Genomic DNA, 23,305 nt, shown 5'->3' on the forward strand with positions numbered 1-23,305 from the left:
GACAGGCTTGGACTAGTTGCACTCTTCCACCCCACCAAAACTTGGGGCCAGCAAAGATTTTCAGGTGGGCTGGGGGTGGATGGGGACATAACAACAACTTGCTGGAGACCAAGACAGCTCTTTCCCTGAAGGATACCCCACCCCAGTCACCTTCACAGTCTACAGCATGACCTCGTGGCCATGTGAAGAGCAAATCTCAGCGCCCTTCCCTCCCCACTGTCCCACCAGCAATCCTCCTGAAGCACCAGCAGCAGCACCCTCTGGAAGGAGGACACAGCCATCAAGACGATTTGTCGAGACCATCAAATAATAATTTACTGTGATTCAATCTGTGGCTTTGTACAGTTGCCGGGTGGGAGGAGGCCAAAGGAGGAGGGGTTGGGGAAAGAAAAAAATAAAGAAAAAAAGTCGTTTGCCACAGGCTTGGGTGAAGTGCGAGATAGTCCTTGGAGGGGCTCATGCTCCCCCTGTCCTCTTCCTCCTCTCCCCCTCCCCCTATATTTCTCCCTTGAATCCGTTTGCTTCTTCCTTTGCTTCACCTCTTGCCTTGCACTCTGCACAGTGGGAACCTCGCCAAGACACGGTCCAGTCAGCTGAAACCAGAAGAGGACACTCATTAGCACCCATTCGCTGTCAGAACCAGTGGGGGCTGTTTCCATGGCCCCCCCCGAGTTTGGGATGATCCTGCTAGTGCCTACAGAGGGAAAGCAAACGGCTAGTCAAATTTTGGAGGTCTCGACCTAGCTCAGCAAAGCATCTGCGCATGTGCAGAAGGGAACAAGCAAACATCTGTGGAGAGATGGCTGAGCCTCGGGCATCTCACCAGGCCTTCTGCCTCTTCCAAACCTCGTTGTGGGAAGGGGCACTGTTCAGTGAGATCATCTTCCTCCAGGGATGATGGGAACCACCAAGTGAGTCCAGGGCAAATGCAGCCAAATCTACTTGGTCACACACCCACCCTTCTCCTCCCCAAAACCCAGCGTGTCCTTGCCTTTTGTGCCCTGATGTTCCTCTCTCTCTGGCCACTGCAGCTAGAATAAGCTGGGACATCTGGTTTCTAGTTTCTGCCTGAGCAGGAAAAGATGTGGTCAACTCACAGGGCACGCTCTCTTAACAGATGAGAGTGTTTCCAAGAGACTTCTTCCCACCCCTTCTTGCCCCTCTTTTTGAAGGCACTGCCTATGGCGGTGCTGGCCGCTGGGCTGTGACGAGGACCAGGCTCCTGGCAGTCAGTCTAGGGGAGCAGCAGCATCCGCCGAGCCCATGTCGTCAGCTGTGAGCCAGAGCAGGAAACGAGCCCCAAGCTCACATCCCATCCGGAGGAAAAGCTTCTGAACATCTGGAGGACCTGAACATCTGGAAAACCTCCCCTAGCAATGATAAGTGTGCTGGGCACAGAATTCAGCTTGGCCCCCAGGAGACCTTGCACGCCTCGGCTGGGAGTGGAGGGGTGGGGTGCTCTGGTGTTTTTTTGCTCATAGGAAGCAAACACTGCCAGCGTGCGTTTGGTTTTTTTTGGGTTTGTTTTTTTTTTTTCAGGGAAGAGCTCTGCTGCACTCACGGCCTTTGGCTCAAAAAGCAATGGAGGAAAAACAGCTGCCCACCTCCACCTTCAGCAAGACCCTCTTAGCACCAGCTCTGGACATGATGCGCATCTCTAGGACTCCAGCAGTTGTGCAAAGGGGTGAAGGGCCAGTTCGGGTGCTCAAGAGACTCCCCAAAAGACAGTAAGGGTAATGTTTGTGCAGGCTTTTCTCCCACACCCCACTCCCAGATGTCCTTAGATGTACATCTCCCGAGTGCACTCATCACAAATTGCCTCTCTCTCCACTTCTGCCATGGAAGGAGCTGGTTACACAGCCAGATGTTCCCAGGCGTTTGGCTTAAGGCCACCCAGCTCACGCAGAGACACCAATAGAAGCTCTTCCTCACTGCTATCCAGTGGGATTGCAAAGATTTAAATAAATTCATCATTAAAAAAGAAAAAAACAACAAGGAAAGAAGAAGCAGAAAAACAGGCAAATGAACATGGACAATCTGAAAAACACTGTTTCTGGCTCCAACACACAATTTATAAAAGCAAAACAGCCCCCTTATGGCTAATTCTCAACACTGCATCAGTTCCAAATATCTTGGGGGAATAATAACGGGGAAAACTCTTCTGAGGAACACAGGACCCTCACAGTGAGACAGGTCTGCTCTGAAGCTTTAGGATGAGGCAACTTACGTGAGTGCATTAGGAGGGAATGCACTCACCCAGCTCTTCATCTGAACTCTTCTAGGGCTAGCCTGGTGAATGTGCAGCGAGCTGCACACCTGCAACACCAGCTTAACTCCCCTTTAGAGGGGCAGCATGGGAAGGAGTTTTCCCAGGAAAAGCACGATAAAGCACATATTTATTTTATTCAATTCTGTAGAATTTTGTTCCAAAAAATGAGTGGGAAAAATAAACAGCCCTTTCCTCCTACACACTTCCTCAGGAAAGGGGGAATTTTGACTTACCTATGTTTTCACAGAAAAATGTTATTCCAGTCCAAAAGGTGTTTCATTAAAAAATACCCACTACTGAAATTGTTTCTGCTGCATTTGTTTGCAGACCAGTGCATCTGCAGTCACCTCCTGCCCTGCTTCCAATATACCCCTGCTGCACCCCATCTCCTGCTTCCCAAACTCACCGTAGTCACGATATCACACATTTACAGTTCATGCAGCCGGGGCCGCTCTCATCCGGGGGATTCAGCTTGCGCAGCTTGTGCTGACGGATCTCCCGCACCAAGGTGTAAAAGGCATCTTCAACGCCCTGGAAGAAAAGCATCACTTGAAGCAGCGTCCCGCTTCAAGAGGGGACAGTGGAGAGAAGAGAGGACTTTGCTCCCCAGCTAGGTGTCCCTAGCGCTGTCTTCCAGCACTGCAGGATGCAGAGTTGAAGGCACAAAACCGAGCTGGGATGACTAACAGGGATCTTAGTGTGGCCCCCAAACACTGAGCAAAATTGAATGAACAACCATGAGGCCAAGGAGCTCTTAAGTCCTTGAGATTCATCAGCTTTCAGCAGCCTGAATGAGGTCTATCACCCAAGAGAAAAGCTACCATTAGACCACTGAAAGTATCAGCCGCTCCACTCCCACCTTTGTGCTCTGGGAGCCCAACATGGCCTTCCAGCACTGGTATAGTCTGCATGTAGGTCTGCCAAAATAGACCATGGATGAGGTTAACCAAGTCCCCTGAGCTTAGCTGACCTGCAGTGACTGTGGGGGTTATTCCAGGGCCTTGGAGAAAGCCCTGAAAAAGCATCTGCCTTTCACTCTTACCAGAACATGAATTAGCACTTCTCCAGAATGGAGGCTCAAGCCCACACAGGGCAGGGAACATCCTGATGGAGCATTTAGCCTTCAGGAAGCAACTAACCCTGGCCCTTGCACCCATCTGTCTGCAAGGTGGTGTTGGCCTGTTCCTGCCTCTCCAGGAACAGCACTGGGGAGGGGAGAGGGGAGAGGGGAGGACGATTTTGTTTAAAACCCTCCTCCTACCTGTCTGGTTTTGGCAGATGTTTCTATGTAGGGGATCCCGTAACTCCGGGCCAGGTCCTGCGCTTGCCGGGTCTCAACTGTCCGGGCTGGTAGGTCACATTTATTTCCCACCAGCACCATGGGAACATCATCAGAGTCTTTCACCCTCTTGATCTGCTCCCTGCAAGAGTAAGAGGTGCAAAAGTGAGGGGGGAAAAGGCATCAGCAGGTAGGTCCAGGACACTCTCCACCAGCTTCTTCATCAAGAATTGACAGCTATGCTTTGTCCCTGCCAAGTGCCTTGTGTTGGACCTTCAGGAGAACATAAATGACCATGGCACGCGAGTAAACAGCAAAATAGCTAGGGTACTTTTGGAAATGAAAACTAAACATACTTCTGCTCTTTAAATGCAACTGCTCATAAAACACAACTTGAAATTATGACAATCTATATTAAGTCATGAGCTTAAGATAGTTTAAGCTAAATAAAAATGAATACTTAAGCAGTTACCTGTGCAACTTCCAATATTTTAGATCAAATAATCCCCCTCAATGGGGATAAAAAAAATTAAAAAAAATCACCTGCAATCAGAATTTGCAGAGCTGATAAGCCAGCTTTTGGCAGCCGTAACCCTTTCTGCAGAGGCACAGGCAGTATTTGCTTCCTTTCAGTTTAGTTCAGGCCGCTCAAAGTTGAGAAACCAACTGGGAAGCAAAAAAGCTGTAATACTCGCTTCTTCATTCCAACATCGGATTTAAAATTAGGTGGGCGAGGATGAGATCTACCACTTCTAAAAATCTTAAAGGCCATTATGACCACAAACAATCCATTCAATTCCCTCCTGATAGATAATAACTTCCTTTGCCTAATAAATCACTTAACTTCAGATGCAAAAAAACCAGCTTCTTTTTTTTTTTAATTGCTCAACCACCCAAAACATTTAACATGGTTTTATTTAACTAATAAAAACATTATTTAAAATGCTGATTTCTGCATTTTAGTTGACTTCAAATTTCCATCCAAAAGCAGCTGGACGTGTATCACAAAAAAATCAAACATCTTTTTTAATGTAGTAGAAGATAGAAATGAGGTCTGACTATATGTATGATATGCCATAAAGCCACTTACATGTTCCATGTTACATCCTGATCAGCAAATGCAAGTACTAAATTTAGTGCACGGGTTACACTTAGCTGAAAAGAGATACCTCCTAATGGTTACTAACCAGGGAGAGCCAGCATTTCTCCGGGGAATATTCTTTTAAAAGTGCAAACACAAAGAGTACAGACGAAATGAGATGAAAGCCAGTGATCTACATCATAATTAAAACCGGGGCTTGAAATCGAGCCATCCTGCTAGTGATTCACAGGGACCAGCCCCAGCACAAGGATGAATGCTGCTGGATCCCTCAGGTGCTTTAGGAAAATCCCATCCTTTGTCCTCCAGTTCAGCTAAAAGAAGCCGAATTAGTCCAACCATATAGTTATTACACTGAACAAGCCTGCAAGCTGAAGACTGAGACATCTTGACAGCTCAGAGCAGCGCCTCTGACTGTGGCACAAGGATGGCTGTGCCTGTTCTCAGAGCTACAGGATTACCTGGGACCCAGGTTTATAAGGAGGGACTGGGATACACGGTCTCTTGGTGGGCAGTGGACAGAGTGGGGACAGGCAGAACCATCTCTTGCATGCTCTGCAAGTGTCTACCATCACAGCCAAGACTCAAAAAAAAAAAAAAAAAAAAAAGAGGCATAAAGCAGAGAGGATCCCTCCCTAAGCTTGCATCGGGGTAACCAGGGAAGACTCCCGCTCATTTACATCATCTCCTGGGCCCTCCAGCTCCTCAGCGGTGATGGCAGCAGTGGGGAGAATCGGGATGAGCAGCCTGGATGCAGCCAAAGCAGGACAACGCCGGGATGGGGTCCCTGCTCTGCCACTGTCACCGCAGTGGGCATCCTCTTGGGCAAGTCGCCTCGATGGGGCTGAGACTCTCCTCCTGCTCCGTCTTTGCCCCGGTTGAAACCGAGCTCCAACGGGCCAGGACTGCCTCTCCCCGCAAGCATGAGGCTGGCAGATGGCAGCCTCGCCACAACGGCTGCCAGAGGGGGAAGCAGCCCTCCCAGCCTCCTCTCCCAGCTCCCGGGCCCAGCAGAAGTCGCTGAGATCGATTGCACTAACAAAGCAATTCCATTAATTAGGGAGGGAAGGGAGGGGGTCATAGAGGATCAGCTCTCTCTTTAGTCACCATAAACACTTAAACATTACATTACTGAGTCCCCAAAGGCCACAGGCAATCCCTTCGGATGGGTTTTATTGGAGTCACTGACATTAGCCGTCTGCTCCTTCTCTTCCCCGGGGAATGGCCACTTGAGCTAATTGTCTTTGCTGGCAGCCAGTGCTTCCACCATGGGGCCTGATCTAAAAGGGAGGGCAGAAGGGTGCAGCAGCAAGGCCTCTCCTTTGCACAGGGTAAGAGGGAAGTGGCCCTTCCCAGGGTACCAACCTGTACTGGTGAATATCTTCAAAGGACTTGGTGTTGTTGATGGCGAAGACGCAGAGGAATCCTTCCCCCGTTCTCATGTACTGATCTCTCATGGCACTGTACTCCTCTTGCCCTGCAGTATCCAAGATGTCTAACAAGCAGGTCTCTCCATCGATGACGACTTGCTTTCTGTAGGAATCCTGCAGGCCAGGAGAGGGAGAGAAAGGGAGGAGGATCCACTAAGGGAGGGCTTGGGTCTGGCCAAGTGCAGGGATGCAGCAAGAGCATCCCTGGGAAGATGCCAGGTCATGCTCTGCCTGGGTTTAGCTCCCATTAAATAGCTGATTTAAAAATGGGAGGGAAAGGAAAAAGAAGAGGTTAAAAAAAAAATAATAACGAAAAAAGTAGCAGCTGAGCAGGTTTCCCACTCCTCTGGCAGAGCCACAGAGAACACAGCCCCTGGCTTGCTCTCCTCATTCCCAGCCCTGCCTCTGTCAGACCAGGGACAGCTTTGTCTCTACCACACCGCAGAGCCCTCGATAACTATTTTCTTAAGCTTTATTTAGTCCTGACTAATGCCTTCTGCTGCCACCCTGCCCAGGTGCTAGAAGGGGGCACCCAGGAAAGGCAGCTCTGGACGGCCAGGGCTTCCAGCCACTGTCTGCGATCTGCAGGCCTGGAAGGTGTTTAAGATCACCTGAAAATCCAGCACCTCCAACGCATCCCTGGTTGGGCACCAAAGGCAATATGCCACCAGTAAGGCTGCAAACTGGGCTGGATGGTAAACCTCTTCTTCAAACACCACAGGAAAAAAAGTTTCATGCTGTGAGGAGGGTGTTTCCCACAACCAGTCTGTGCCCAGAGGGCTCAAGAAGAGGTAAAGACTACCCAGGCACATCCTTTGAAGTTGGGGGTTTTCCCTGCAACAGAGGCAATAGCAACTTACTGCAGATGTGTGAAGGCCTGGAAATCACCCAGGGCATCCCTCAAAAGGTTTCATTTTCAAGGTAGGCTCCCCAAAGCACTGTTCCTCCCTACCATGCCTCTCCTCATGCCCAGTCTCATCAGCAGGGATGCTGTTGGGGCAGCCCCTGCACAGGGGAACAGCCTCATCCCTCTCCAATAGCGGTCCCCTGGGTACAGTGCAGCATCCTCAACTCTCAGCAAGAGAAGGAAGCCAAAGGTATGAAAAAGGTGCAAGTCAGCAAAATGACCACGACAGCGCTTTGCAGCCACTCACAGAGCCTACAGCTGCAGTTTAAAATTAATTCAAATGTCTGCTGCTCTTCCAATGATCACAACAATGTTATCAGATGAGCTTTGCAGGTCTGCAGACAAACAGCCAACGCAGCAAAGGTCACTGACAGGACCAGCAGCGGCACAGAAAGGGAATGGGGCCAGCGCAGCCTCCACCCTTTGGTTCATTACTGTAACAACGTCATCTACTGGCGCTAATTAAAGTCTTTCTTCACCTTGCGGAGAGGGCTGAAATCAGAGGAGATAAGATCTGCTCTGCCACGACCTTCTGAGCCGTGCCTTCCCAAAAAGGGGACTGCTGACCCACCGGGAATAAGCATGGAGTGATGGACTGGCTTCCAGCCAACTACTCTGAAGGCAACTGGATGGCTGCCCTGCAGGGATGCGCTCCCACTTCTAATCAATAATGTATCTGGAGCCTCCTTGGTGCAAGGTAGAAGAGCACTGGTTCCACCTCCGGGGTCCCAGTGCCTGGCAAGGACCAGTAAAGGGGACCCCAATGCTTGCTCTGCCCAGCAGAGCATCCTCCCACCCCTCTGCTCTGGCTTGCATCCAGAGGATCAGCCTCTCGGTACATGTGTTCACAATTAATTGTCAAATTCCCAAATACAGGAGGTCTTACCAACAGACAGCACACCTATGAAGAAGCAATCCCATGCCTTTGCTCAGGCCATCAACAGGCTGCCCAAAAGGCCAGCCACCTCATTAACAAAGCAAAGGCATTAGCAGTCTTGCAGAGGATGCTTTGCTTCCCCTGAAGGGAGAAGCTCTCCCCACCCTTGCTTTGTGCCTGCCTTCATCCAAACCCCTCCAGGATGCTTGGGATGCCATCCCTGCCACAATGCCGAGTGACCTGCCTGCTGCTGCAGGGATAGCTGCCACCAGCCCACACGTCCAGCCACCAGCACCCTGCAGCCTCAACGCTCCTCTGCAGCCCCCCATGCCTACCCCCACCTTCTTGCACAAGGGAAAGTGGCTGGACCCAGCTGTGAAGTGCCAGGTGTCAAAAACAACATCTGCTTGGAGTTCAGACTCAGGATCCCAGATAGAGGCTGGGAGCACCCCATGTGTGCTGGGGGACCACGTCAAGAGGTCCATTTGTTAAATGCTATGGTCAGGATATGACTAGACGCTTGGGAAGCCCGTTACTAGGTGACTGCTAAAAGCTGGGAGACAAACCCAAACCCAAGAACTTCTCAACACAGTCTAACTCTTTACTCCATCCCTGCTCATTCGCTGTGGGACACTGCCAGAGGCATAAGCTTCCCTGGTGCCTTGGCCCTCCTGTTCCCAAAATAAAGGTCTTAGGGGTCCTCAGCAGCCCAAAAGCAGGCGTACAAACGTGTGCTGTAACAGGTTGGCCAGCACTGAGTTACAAAGCCAGACGTTTGCACCAGCAAATCAGGAGGGCAGGAGGGGAGCAAGCAGGCATCAGTCAGGGTCTCTGTCTCAGAGAGGGGACAAACTCACTTCTCCACCCTTCCTGCCCTGGGGAGCATCTTCTCAGTGCACCCTGACCTGCTCACACTCGCCTTTACAGCACAGCCTGTGCTCAATTCATTTAAGTGATGGGTAAAGCCTTCGCTCTGTGCACGTATACATTTTATTTTTCCCTTTTATCCTGTTCATTTCAGCACTGCTGTGCTGTTTGTTAGCTGGCTGAACAGTCGAAAGTCAGCTTCTGGGCATGATCCAAAGCAGCTTAGTCACAGGAGGGTGGTTTGTTGGTCACATTCAGATGGCTGGCAGGTAACTCTGTGCATCCTAAATCCCCATCAAATTATGCATAATTGAAAGGAGTCACCCTGGAATGAGTGAGAAGATGGCCAGGGTGGGAGGGATGCGGGGCACGACCCAGGGAGCTGCAAAGGCATCAGAGCTGGTGGGACCTGCAGGTGGAAAAGCACCAGGGGTGAGAGGGGTGAAGAGCGGCTCAAGGCTACTTTAGAAAGAGAAGAGGAGGAGAAGAGCAGAGTGGGGCTGGGGGAAGCAGGGGAGGAGAGCAGGCGTCTCCCAGGGTGCAGCAGGAATGGGCAGGGTAAGGAGGGTGTGCTGGGAAATGCCATGCAAGGTTTACATTCCCCACTGCCTGTTTACATGGAGAAAATTCCCTGGAGGGTACATACAGAGGGCAGGCAGCTGGAGACCAAAAAAAATAGGATGCCAAAACCCAATACATCACTGGTCAGAGCTGCCTCTCCCCACCCTAAGGTCCAAGAGAGGATCCATACATGCAGATGTCTCCCCAGGGAGGCTGCTCTCCATCAGCAGCTCTTTGCTGAAAACAACCTGGAACGGGTTTCTAAGAAAAGCATATGATGCTACTACTGGTGATGAGCACATGAGAGGAGAAGAGCTGGGGAAGAAGGCAACTGCATCCATAAGCAAGGTGCAGCAATGAGACTCGAGAGCCCTTAAATTAAATTCCAGTCTCTGCCGCGGACTTTCTAGGTGACCTTGGCCAAATGATGTAATAGCACGTGCTTTTAAGTGCTTTCTCTCCTTCCCATCTGTAGGATTGTAAGACTACTTCAGCCTTTCTACCAAGCCTTGTCTTGCTTGTTTATTTAAGTTGTAAGCTCTTCAGGGTGGGGACTACACATACAACACCTACCAGAATAGATTTCTGATCCCAGCTGGGGCCTTTTAGCCATTATGATAATAATAACTGCAGCAACCACAGCTGCATTTATACACATCTGGAAGAGAATCCTTTAGGACTGCAGACAGGAAGGTTATTGTCCACTAGGCATGACAGAGCTGTAATTTGCCTTCCCAGGGTAGGCTTACTCCTCATGCAGAGCAGCAGCTGCTGCCCACATCTCCCCCGAATGAAGGTGTAAGTCACACAGGGTGTAATTAGCATCTCACCAGCAATGGTGAAAGCAGTTGGAAAATGGAATATGTTTTTAAAAAGTAAAAGAAAAAATAATAGTGTAATGGAGATTGAAGACCAGACCACGGCTCTGCACAGCCTAGAGGAGGACAGGGTCCCTGCCTGCTTCTCCAGGCAGGGTGCTGAGCGAGACAGGTCACTGCTACCATTCACACCGACTATGCAACCCATACATCAACCTCTACCTCCTCAAGATGGAGCAAAGGCAACACTCTGGGAACCACAACATTTCAGCTGCTCAGCATGTCTCGCTCAAACTACAGGACACACATAATACTAGCAAGCTCTGACAAAACCCATTTCAGCAGTGAATCTCAAAATATCCTGCATGAGAAGTCAATATATTTACCCTGCTTTCACAGGAGGAGAAATGGAAGCACAGGCACAAAATGGCTCTTCAATCCCAAACATTTAACCCCTCCCTACACGGTCATCTCATCAGAAAGGAGGACTTCTGTGCTACCTCTCAGCCCCTGCCCAGCTCTGCCTGCTTTTGCTGTCTCCCTCGCCATCTCTCTTCAGCAGACACCACTGTCCTTCTGCAGGAGGCACAAGTCGGTCATTGTGACCTTCACATAGTAACTCAGTAACAGGAACGTCCCTGCTCAAGTTCAGACTTGAGACCAAGCCAAGCACGCTCTGGGTTGGAGGCAAGGTAGAGAAGGGCAAGAGGAAAACACAGAGAGACAGACCCCATGCCCAGAGCCACTTACCTCTATCGTGGGGTCATACTCATCAACGAAATGGTTCTGAATGAGCTGTATCGTCAAAGCACTCTTTCCAACACCACCAGCTCCCACCACCACCAGCTTATATTCGGTCATCTTCCAGCCGACCCCAGCTCAGGACTTCCAGGAGCACCACCACCTGCAAGGAGAAACATGGCCACCACATTAGGAGAAGGGGTCCCTCCCCGTCAGTAGGGCTGAGCAGTCAGCCCCCCTTTTCTGCCTGGAAAGGCAGAAATCTGCAAAGCACAGCCTCATTCCTTGGGTAGTGAGCATTCCCGATGCCTCCTGCACATCCCAGGAGCACCTAAGAGCTGCAAGGTAGAAACACTGAGTTCTGGGACCCGGCACGTAACACAGAGACACCAAATTCTGCAATCCCTGCACCTTCAGAGGTGAAGGGATGCACCCCTTAAAGTTTTAATGGTCTTTTAAGTTGCTTGACTTCAGTAGAGATTGAGGATGGGACAAGGTAAACCCACTTCACTGTAATTTTGTACCACCCCTGAGCCACCCCTCACTCCTTGGAGCAAAAATCAGTAAGCCATCATCAGGGATGCAACATGCACTTAATGTTATATTATAAAATCGTCCCTGAAATTGCCACCGCAGGGTATTCTGCTCCAGGACCACCCTGGTTAGCATGGCGTGGAAACGGGGAGATGGTGGGATGACCTGCGTGCCCCAACGGTCAAGGGCTTTCTTACCACCTTCCTACCCAGCACACTGACTACCCTGGGAATCTGGTCAGAGAAAATTACACTTATTTCAGTCTGTCACCTTGTACTGTGCCTCCAGAATCCACTGTCTTTCTTTTGCTTTTGTGGTCTGATGCTCTGGGGTCTCAAACGTGAGATAGCCTCACCTAAAACCATGAAACTTGGACTAGAAGTACAACATGGAACTGCAGCATCCAGAGCTATTTAACCTAATACTCTCCACTAGTAATGAAGGTTACTTTAAAATGTGCAAAATAATCCATCAAACTGAATACAAAACTACGTTTATCCTGTGATATAGTGCAATCCTTCAGCCTGATGGTCTAGAGGCAAACTTTACACATTCCCCAAGCAAACCTCAAGAGGTAAGGGAGCGTTACTGATAAGAAAACAAAAGTACAGGCTGTGTAAATCAAAAGTAAACCCTAAAGTAACTGATTTAAGAAGTCTGGTTTTCTGAAAGTGCTCAGCATTGGCTCTAATTTGCCTTATCTCAAACTGGCGATCCAAAATCAAGAGATAGATTTGAAAGCCTTGGCCAGCGTGGTTTGGATGTCAATGCCCATGAGAGCATATAAGAAGTTCCAGCCACGCCAAGTACACTGTTAGCTCCGTGTCTTCACACTCAAGGCTGCGTTAAACCTCAAATCACAGAGCTGGTTTGAGACGGTGGCACATGCACACCCTCCACCCATCCTCAAGCTAATGATGCCTCCCACTGTGCTGCCATCACAAGAGGGAGGATGACTGCAGAAGGGGCACCCCTGCCCCATGAGATGAAGCTGGCATGCCCCACAGGAGAAAGAGATGCTATATAGGATCACAGAATCATAGAATGGTTGGAGTTGGAAGGGACCTTAAAGGTCACCTAGTTCCAACACCCCTGCCATGGCCAGGGACACCTCCCACTAGACCAGGTTGATCAAAGCCCCATCCAGCCTGGCCTTGAACACCTCCAGGGATGGAGCATCCACAACTTCTCTGGACAAACCATGCCAGTGTCTCACCACCCTCACAGTAAAGAACTTCTTCCTAGTAGCTAATCTAAATCTACCCTCTTTCAGTTTAAAACCGTTACCCCTCTTCCTATCGCTACACTCCCTCATAAAGAGTCCCTCCCCATCTCTCCTGTAGGCCCCTGTTAGGTACTGGAAGGCTGCTATAAGGTCTCCCCGGAGCCTTCTCTTCTCCAGGCTGAACAAACACAACTCTCTCAGCCTCTCTTCACAGGAGAGGTGCTCCAGCCCTCTGGAACATCTTCGTGGCCCTTCTCTGGACTCACTCCAACACGTCCATGTCCTTCGTATGTTGGCAGCTCTGAGCTGCGCCACTCCAGGTGGGGTCTCACAACAGCAGAATAGAGGGGCAGAATCACTTCCCTTGACCTGTTGGCCACACTTCTTTTGACACATCCCAAGATGCGGTTGGCTTTCTGGGCTGTGACTGCACAGTGCCAGCTCCTATTGAGCTTCTCATCAACCAGCATCCCCAAATCCTTCTCCTCAGGGCTGTTCTCAATCCATTCTCCACCCAGCCTGTATTTGTGCTTGGGATTACCATTACCCGGGTGCAGGACATTCCAGTTCACCTTGTTGAACTCCACACAGGGTTCACACAGGCCCACCTCTAAAGCTTGTCCAGGTCCCTCTGCATAGCATCCCTTCCTTCCAGCATGTTAACTGCTCCACACAGCTTGGCGTCCTCGGCAAACTTGCTGAGGGTGCACTCAATCCCACCGTCCCTGTCACCAACAAAGATGCTAAACAGAACCAGTCCCAGTACTAACACCCGAGGAACGCCACTAATCATTGCTCACCACTTTGACACTGAGTCATTGACTGCAGCTTTTTGAGTCCAGCCATCCAGCCAGTTCCTTATCCACCAAATGGTCCATCAAACCCATATCTCTCCAATTTAGAGACAAGGACATGGTGCAGGACAGTGTCAAACGCCTTACGCAACTCCAGGTAGATGATGTCTGTTGCTCTCCCCTTATCCACCAATGCTCTAAGCCCATCATAGAAGGCCACCACATTTGTCAGGCAGAGTTTGCCCTTAATGGAGCTGTGTTGGCTGTCACCAATCACCTCCTTATTTTCCATGTGCTTTAGCAGAATTTCCAGGAGGACCTGTTCCATGATCTTGCCAGGCACAGAGGTGAGACTGACTGGCCTGTAGTTCCCCAGGTCTTCCTTTTTTACCTTTTTAAAAATGGGGGTTATGTTTTCCCTTTTCCAGTCAGCATGAACTTGATCGGATTGCCGCAACTTCTCAGATACGAAAGATAGTGGCTTACCCAGTTCCCTCAGGACCCGCAGATGAATCTCATCAGGTCCCATGGACTTGTGCACCTTCCAGGTTCCTTAGATGATCTTGAACCTGAGGAATTGCCCACTGTAGAAGACCACCATTCTCCCAGTCCCTGACTTTGCCTTCTGCAACTTGGGTGGTGTGGCTAGAGCCATTGCCAGTGAAGACTGAGGCAAAAAAGTCATTGAGTTCCTAAGCCTTCTCCATATCCTGGGTGACCCAGGTCTCCTGTTCCCTTCTGGAGAGGGCCCATATTTTCCCTAGTCTTCCTTTTGTCACCAACATACCTAGAGAAGCTTTTCTTGTTGCCCTTGACGTCCCTGTCCAGATCTAATTCTGTCAGGGCTTTAGCTTTCCTAACCTGATCCCTGGCTGCTCAGACAATTTCTCTGCGTTCCTTCCAGGCTATGTGTCCTTGCTTCCACCCCCTCTAGGCTTCCTTTTTGAGTTTGAGTTTCTCCAGGAATTCCTTCTTCATCCATGCAGGCCTCCTGGCGTTTTTGCCTGACTTCTTCTTTGTTGGGATACATTGCTCCTGAGCTTGGAGGAGGTGGTCCTTGAATATTAGCCAGCTTTCTTGGGACCCTCTTCCCTCCAGGGCTCTATCCCATGGTACTCTTGTCTAGCAGGTCCCTGAAGAGGCCCAAGTCTGCTCTTCTGAAGCCCAGGATAGTGAGTTTAGTGTGAGCCCTCCTTACTGCCCTAACAATCTTGAACTCCACCATCTCACGGGCTTGCCCTTGGGCTTCACATTCACGCTAGCCCCTCCTTGTTGGTGAGAACAAGGTCCTGCGTGGCACCTCTCCTTGTTGGCTCCTCTATCACTGGAAGGAGGAAGTTATCATCAATGAATACCAGGAACTTCCTGGATTGCTTGTGCCCTGCTGTGTTGTCCCTCCAATAGGTATTGGGGTGGTCTAGGTCCTCCAGGACCAGGGCTTGTGAATGAGAGGCTGCTCCTATTTGTCTATAGAGGGCCTCATCTGCTCCGTCTTTCTGGTCAGGTGACCTGTAGCAGTCCCCCACTGTAACGACACCTGTCCCTGGCCCTCCCTTTAATCCTGACCCACAAGCTCTAAGACTAGGTTGCTATCACAGAAGGTGCTACTTGGGAATGATGATTAGGGTCAGCAGGAGCAAATTGCACTCCTCCAACACCATGTACTTGCCATGGCCCTTAAGCATGAGAAAATTCACCCCCACACACCTCCTCCCTTAAATTTCTGCTCCAACTCCACTGAGAAAGAGGAACTTCAATTCAGGAAGATTACAAAACCCCGAAGGTTTAAATAGAAATCCACCCTCATTGGACTGCAACCCCTGCCCACTGAAAGTCACCCCAGGGTCAGATACTCATCCGCAGCCATCATCTACAAGCTCTGGGAAAGCCACCCAAAACACAGCAGGTAGCAGGACGACAAGCTCACGGTTGCCCTGGACAGTTGCCATTCGACACAGCCTGCAACACCACTGCAGATTAGATGCCCTCTCCCCAATCAGTTATATCACTCCACCCTCCTCCCCTGGTTCACCAGCCCTGCTCCCAAGACTCTGGAAGCTGGTACAAACTGTGCCGGCAAAGGCCACTCTAGACCCAGTCTGCATCTGACGCATTTGCTAACACAGCAAAGATCTAATGGAAAGCAGGCCAGAACTTTCTGCTTTCAATCCCCACCTGACTGCAACCTTACACCACTCAGACAGTTCAATCAACCACTCGAGCTGGGAGCAGTCAGACACAACCACCTCCTGCTAAAGCCCTTTTCTGAGCTGCTGTCTCGGTAGCAGGAAGGCAAACAAAGCTCATGCCGTCCTCAGCATCCAGGATCCTCAAGGAGTGCAAGGGAGGAGGTGCAAAAGAGCAACCAGAGCACAAACACAATGCCAAGGAGGACCTCTGGTTGCTGTGCCGTTCCTCACTGCTGGCGAAGCTGAAGGTCATTAAACACAGTGGAAAAGCAGTGATGGTGGGGGAAAGGAAGTACAAATACTGTGATACCTTAGGTCTATACCTGAAAGTGCCACTGCTTTCTAAAACTTTGATATGCCTCTGTTCTGGCAGCCAAGGAAGAGATGCAGGTTGAAAGCAAGGCTACAGGAAACAACCTAAGTGATCACACTTATTGATTGTGCGCACATTGCTCTGCTCCCATTAATGCATGCCCTCACATATATGAACTTCTCACATACACTGCTTCTCAGGGACAAGAGAAATCCCCACCCCAGGCTTCTCATCGCTCTCAGATGGGAAGAGACAATTACCATGAGGGACAGTGAAACGGGGACTGAGGAGCAAACACTTACTGACTGTCTCCACCAACACTGCTGGTCAGAAGGGGATCACTCCTGCAGCAGAACATCTTCACAGCTGAGCACAGAGGGGTTTTGAGGGTCTGAAGAAACCCTGCAACCAGCTCCCATCTTTCACACAGAGCAGGGAGATCTGCAACTCCCTAGCATAACACACAGCAGCTGCAAATAAAGGCCTGCAGTGGCTACAATGGACCTTGCTCTGCATCTGGTGCTGATGATGGAGCAGCTGCTGTGATGATGCTCAAGGGGAACCGCACAACCGCCCAGGTCTATGGGACTTGCTAAGGCAGTGAGAAAAGCCTAGGCTCAATTTGGGGAGAAGATATGAGCCCTCAAGGAGACAGTCATCCCTCGAGACCACCCCAGTGTAAGGTATTGCTTGGCCTATCCCTTCAGAAGACTCCCCCACCCCACACAGCCACACCAGCCTCCTGGTTCACACTGCAGCAGGAGGCAGTTACTCACAGCAGCTTAAGGGTAACAGCAGCTCTGGAGCAGCTTCCCCTGCTCCAGAACCCAGCTGAGCCACTGAGCTCCACTGTGCAGCAGAGGGGCAACCACACACCAGAAAGCTCTGCATATCACCACCCTAGCCCAGAGCTTTGAGCTCTGGCTCTTCCAGAGGAACACAGACCCACGTCTCCTACTCTGCACCCACCCAAGAGGCAGGGAAAATACGGGAAGTGAGAAGGCTATTGCTCCCCACCACTCACGGCCAGCACATGACAATTCACATACAAGAACTCTGCAACGTTGGTGTTTGCTCACATTGTACCTAGAAGGTGCTGGTGCCTCCGCTAACTGTCCACCGCTCTGCATGCCACCCTCACCCCAGCAATGGCAGGAGAGATTCTGCAGCTTGCAGAGGATGGTGAGTCCAGCCCACCCAACTGCTTCATACCATCACTGCAAAACATGTCCTAATGTAGAGCGAGAGCGTGGGGAATGACGGACAGCTCTGGGCATGAGAGCTGCCTGAATTAATGTGTGCTAAAATCACTGTTCAGATTAGCTCGCTTCCTTTCCCAAAGGATCCATGATGCAAGCTCTTCACAGGGAGCGTGCAGACCCAGCTGCTCATCAGAGCACACGCAAATGCCACAGGGAGTGAGCATGGCCAAGGGCTGCAGGGAAAGCAGGGATTTCCATACGGCCAAGCTTTGTTACAGAGCTGGGCAGGTCTGGCAAGTCTTATCCCTAAGTTGACCTTACCAACAGCATCTCATAGCTCCCCATCACACTCTTTGCTCCTGAACATGGGAAGAGCAAGGCTGCTCATGGATGCATGCACAAGTTTCGATGCAGGGGTGGTTGTTCCTACATGCCACATGAACCGCATGGGCTGGTTCAAGGAACAGCCATCCCAAAGACAATGTTTCTGGCTCTCCTAAAAAACATAGGCAAGGAAGAGAGAGTAGGGCTCCTGCCAGAGAGATGGTAACAGACATCCCAAGTTTTCACACTTAGTCTGGGGAGACACCAGACAGAGGTTCACAGCCTGTTGGTTGTTGTGAAAGCTTCTCCTGATGTGAGGATTTCCAAAGGAGGATAAACAAGATTCTATTTCTCAGCAGCTAACACAGAGCCCAGACAGAGCTGACCACAAAATAACAGAAGGAAACATGAAAGCACAGCCTCCCAGTCCCACACTGAGCAGGAACAGCGCTTCTTCCATCCTCTGTAAGCTCTTCAAAATCTCGAAGCCTGACCCAGGTGGCCGTCTGGTGTTTTCCCTGCCTATCCAAACTTATCACCTCTGCAGTACTCAACTGTTGCACCCCGCCAAAGCCACACAGGCCTGTTGAACAAACAGCTGAGCATGACGGTGAGGAGGAGAGCCTTTCAGGAGCACCGTCCAGGAAGAGGAGGGCTGGGATCCATGTGCCAAGCCAACAGCCCCAGCGTGGAGCCGAAGCTGCTGCTGCTGTATTTCCTGACCTCGTGGATTTTCTCCTGTAGTGAGAGGGCTCCTGGCTCACGTTCAAAGCTGTCTAGGAAAGCCTCGCCGAGCGCTTCCGCCTGGCAGCAGCAGCTGCTCCCAGCCCAGTAGCTGGAGCCATGCAGCTCCAGCAGACAAGAAACATCTGCCAGCCTTGCGCAAGAAGCCAGGAGAGCAAGCACCCAACCCCAGTGGGCATCAGCATCCTACCTTTGTCTTGCAGGGAGAGGATGAAGGTGTAGGTGAAGGCAGAAGGCACATCTCCGTATCTTCTCCCCAGCCTGTGCTTGCAGGACAGCACGGAGGCTTTGCCTGCAGAAGCGAGGACCAAAATACTTGGCACGAGCTTTCATGGGGCTCAGACCTAAAGCAGGTGTAGGCATCAAGGTTACAGGTGCTACCCAGAGACCCAGCTGTGTCCTGCAAAGAACAACCTGACATTCTTCATGGTCCCTCTTCTCCAGCACAGAGTTTCATCTGCAGGGGGACAGGTGGTTTTGGGGATCTGACTGTGAAACCTCCAGAAATTCACTCAGCAGAAGCAGAGATGAGGAACTCAAGGTGCTTGGCCCCATCAGTATGTCCCATCGCATCATCACAGTTTCAAGAAAAGCTCAGGTGTCAAGTGAAAGGGATTTGCAGTGGGTTTCCAATGCATTCACCATGAAGGAGGCTCTGACACCCTTTCAACAGGATCACTGAAGGAGCTTTCTCTGTGTCCTCCCTTTCCTCCCGTTGCCTTATTTCTCTCCCGGGATGGACACCAAGCCAACTAAACAAGCCAAGAGGCAGATTTTTGCGCAGCACTGCACTGAGGCCAGCCACAACAGAAATTTTACAACTGTTCATTACTGAACATGTACCCTCTACCTGTCCATTGGGAGCCTCTCCATTTAAAGGCATCAGAAGTCAGTTTCACCTCTGCACATCTCTTTGGACATGTCTCACGTTGGGTGCCCTTTCCTCCAAAACTCCTGTCTGCGGGATCCAAAGCGCCCCTAAAACCACCACTGTTGCAGTATTTGATTTTATTTCCCTTCGGCAGAGATGCCCTGCAGGCAGAAGTGATCTGCAGTCCTCTAGAAGAACAACGCTCATCTCAGCCTTTTACTGGCAGCCCACCACACCCACAGGTCAGAAGTCCTACTCTGTGATTTTAGAACACTGACAAGGCAAACCTTGCTGGCATGGTCACCCCAGTGACCGCCCAGGCTCCTCTATTTGCTCACGCACAAGACTCTCACCAACATCACAAAATACAGCCCCTGGAGGGACTGAAGGAATCTCTCCAGCAGTGTGAAATGCCACCTTTTGTTTTTACTCCAGGGTCAAAATGCTGATGTTCTCCACAGCCCAGCCTGAAAGAGATTAGGGAGATGGGGCTGGCAAGCTGCTGCTCTGTTACAAATCACAGCCTATCCAATGCTTCATTTTAATTTACTTGTTGCTTTTTAAATTAACAAGTGAGCTGCAAATCTAACCCAACGTGCTTGTTGTCGGCTTGCTGGCTGTGTACCCACCAACTCAGACAATGCAGCCCATAGATGAAAAAAGAGAGAGGGATTCCAAAGGTGGAATAAAAGTTGCAAATGGTGGCCCTGCTTTGGAAAAATAACTTGGAGATAATAAATGTCTTCTATTAGAGAAAAAAAAGAAAAAAGCCTAAGAGGAAAAGAATGGCTTCTTCCATCCTCTGCAAGCTCTTCAAGATCTGAAGGAAGAGGCAGCCTGTCCCAAGAGACTGAGCACAAAAATACTGCTCCAGAGGAAAAAAAGGAAAAGGGGTAAGGAATGACATAACGTAGGAGGCTCAAAACAGAGGCATGTATTCAAGGAGAAACCTGGGAGGAAGAACAGCAGAAAGCTGCAGGCAGGTTCAAGGCACAGGCCGGTCTGGGAGAAAGGGATTGCCTCTCCACTGCAGCCATAAGCATGTCCCAGCAGCAAGGTGCAAGCCATGGCTTTAAACAAGGTCTTGAACAGGTACAGACAGGTCCTTGCACTGGGCCCAGCCCTTGCAGTTTCCAGTTGAAGCACCTCAGGCAACACAACCCCTCTGCCAGAGACTACCCAACCACAAAGGGCTTGTGAAGTCCCTGCTCGTCTTCCCTCTACAGAAGAGATGGAAGGACAAAGGAAAACAGGATAGTAGCACCCTCACCAAAGTTGCTGTCCGTTTTCTGTTCCCTGGTTCCTGCTATGGCTGTCTGATAGTAGAGTAAAAGACAAAGCTGTGCAAACACCGGCTGTTAGCAGGAAGTGGGTCTGGCTACGCTGTTCTTGCTTTCCTTCTCAAATAATAAATATTCTTAATAAAGTTCTTTGTTGCCAGCTTACTCTAAGAAAAACATCTGGCAGGCAGCTACGCCTAAACCACCCAAACAACCTACACAAGTCAGTAGCACAATAACACCAAAGAACAAACCAGCTACCCAAGAGCCTTCCCTCTGGATGAAGGAATTGCTCCCCCAGAAAATACAGGCCACCAAAATTACTATACTCTGAAGAAAGATTAGCAGGCCCCTTATCTCAAGTGCTTATAATAAACCAGGACTGCTCATGCCCATGTCTCCAGCATCATGAACATGGCATAGGGAATAGCATGCCATCAGGAAGCTCTGGCAGGTGCTGGAACATGCTTGCGAGTCATGGTGGGATCTTCACCTCCCACCATCACCACTCTACCCTTCCCCCTGAAAGCAAGGAAACCGTCCCACCATAGTCTCTGCAGAAGAACCAATCTTCCAATTTAACTTCCACAGAGAGAAAGCAGACTGCTCTGCAGGTTACCTGCTGTCACTCCATGGAAAGGTCTGAAGGAAACAAGCAAGCAAATGATATATCCCACCTCACTGCTGAACACATCAACACTTAAAAAATCACAACCAGATGGGAGAGACCACCTGGGCTAGCACCCAAGCCACTAGCTGAAAATACCAGTTGTCTGAATCTGGCAGGGCCAGTGGCTTGAAGAAATCAAAGACAGTTTTTAAATTATGCCTATGATTTATGATCTAACACTTAAGTGCTGTTTGAGACTCTAGATGAGCAAGAGTAGCCTGCATAAGGAAAAAGGAGATTGGAGTTCTGTCTGAAAGCCTGGTAAAGGTGGATGCATGAAGGCGTGAACACCACCACAAAGCACACTGGGACAACAGGGGGCAATCAAATAAAACCCGAGCTCTTATCTTGCAGTCAGGACTTAGGACCTAGTGTTGACTCTGCCAACGCATGTGGGAAAGCAGTGTGGGGGAGGAAAAGCTCTCACTGCTGCGATGCAGAAGACTGCAAACTGCCAGGGCTCCTCCGCCTTCATCTCCTCTCCAGCCTCCCAGCACCAAGCAGGTGGTTCAGAGGCAGACGCTTCCCTGCCTGGCCTGGCAACTCTCCACCTCGCCCTGGAAAAGAGACTTCTCCCAGGCCTCCCAGCCTTTTTCAGAAAAACAAATGAAGAGCATACTCCGTGCAACGGGGAGGCCAAGGCAGAGCTTAAGAAAAGAGGTAGCTTTTAACCCTCCTTTGCATTAAAATCCCATTTATAAATATAAATGGGATGGGTAAAGGCAGCATGATGTACCCTGAGCATCTGAAGAGACAGACATGTACCCAGGAAAGTTTAAAACAAGACCCACGTTATAGACGATAATAACTATAACTGCTAAAATGTGTGGTAGGCAACCACGAACCCAGGCTCTGTGCAATCTCTTGACTTGCTAGACTCGGTACAAAATTGTATTGATTTTCCCACAAGATATGAGGCGCAATGAAGTAGAAACTTGGATCAGAGAAGTACCAGTTGCACCAGTGTAAGTGGATCTCTGTAATTACAGCTATTAACAGGGACAAAGAACATCAGGCTTTGGGGCAAATGCTGCCCAATAATGGAAAGGGATTACAAGAGAAGCTGTCTCCAGACTAGTTTCTTAAGGTACCTGATGTCTTCTCCTGGGTCTGCTTGGTGGTGAAAGAAGCAGCCGCAGGCAAGCTGCTGGGGAAAGGTACAGCCTCTCCCAGGACCCAGCAGTCCTGCCATCACACTACGGCAGGTTGCAGCCGCCTGGCTCTCTGCTGCAACAGCATAAGAAGGGACAAAGTCAGATCTCGCCACCGAGCTGCAAGAGATAGAGCACCCAGTGCTAGAGCTGGGGTTGGTGGCCACACGTGAACAGAAACACCACCCTCCTCATTGCACAGACAGGCAAGAGGATACAAACAAGACAAATGGCTGGCCCAAAGTTATCAATGGGTGGTAAAGCTGGGAACTAAGTTCATGCAACATGATTTCCCATCCAGGATCTTCACATGAAACAAAAAGCTCCCAGTAGAGGTTTCGGATGGGAAAGCCGTTGGTCTCCTGCTGGGTCTTTGTGTCGGGCTGTCAGAGCTGGCAGCTCCCCCACAGCCCAGCTTCCCTGGGCAGAGATGGCTGGGGAGGCAGCGTACATCAAGCAGGAAAACGCAGAGTGCTGCAAGAGGCGCCCTGCTCTCCAATTATCTTAATGAAATCACAACTGGGTCATGGCACAGGCGGTCAGCAGAGAGGCAGATGCTCTGATGCACAGATAAGCAACAGGAGATGCAGGTAGGGCTGGAAGAAGAGGGGCAGGCTGAGCACTGCTGCTGTTTTCCCCACTTGAAGCCCAGCTACAAGAAAGGGGGAAGCCACTGCTACAAGGTGGCCTTGCACATCACTGAAGAAAAGGGCCAGTCCCAACCTGAGCACCACTGATGCGTATCAGGCCAAAAAATGTACCCCATAGTCAAGAAATGCATTTCCCTTATAAGATTTCCTTTCTCCTCTCCCTCCACATCCTTCCCTGTTCCTCCCAAACAACCGCTGACAGGGAAAAATTAGGAAGCTGGTTTCGGGAAAACACATCCAAGCCATTTTCACTGAGAAAAATTTACAATGGAAGTAGGTCTGGCTGTTCAGCTTCCTGCTTGCTCTAAATCCTAACAAATTTGTATTTTTACAGCAAATAAATGGATAAGGATACAGGGTACTTGCAGCTGGGAAGTTTCAAGAATTGTTTTGATAATGTTTTTAGGTTTTTTAATGTTTTCTTTTAACGTTAAATGGATAAGAGACTCTTTTAAAGGGCAGGTTTTGGAGCAAAATACTACTACAAGAGTATTGGTGACCTCCAGTCTT

At 50.0% G+C, this 23,305-nt stretch overlaps 1 protein-coding gene across 1 annotated transcript in view; it reads right to left on the reverse strand.

The window, feature by feature from the left end:
• Positions 1–292: 292 nt before the first annotated feature.
• Positions 293–23,305, reverse strand: part of HRAS (HRas proto-oncogene, GTPase) — a 46,671-nt gene continuing 23,658 nt past the window's right edge. The window contains exons 2-6 of the mRNA XM_074149946.1: positions 10,858–11,011; positions 6,013–6,191; positions 3,531–3,690; positions 2,676–2,800; positions 293–593 (exon numbers count right to left, since the gene is read on the reverse strand). Coding sequence (XP_074006047.1) covers positions 2,681–2,800; positions 3,531–3,690; positions 6,013–6,191; positions 10,858–10,968 — 570 coding nt within the window. The 5' untranslated portion in view covers positions 10,969–11,011 and the 3' untranslated portion in view covers positions 293–593; positions 2,676–2,680. The remainder of the gene's footprint in view (positions 594–2,675; positions 2,801–3,530; positions 3,691–6,012; positions 6,192–10,857; positions 11,012–23,305) is intronic.

The sequence above is a fragment of the Numenius arquata genome, chromosome 6 (assembly GCF_964106895.1).
Source record: "Numenius arquata chromosome 6, bNumArq3.hap1.1, whole genome shotgun sequence".
In the NCBI taxonomy this organism is placed as follows: domain Eukaryota; kingdom Metazoa; phylum Chordata; class Aves; order Charadriiformes; family Scolopacidae; genus Numenius; species Numenius arquata.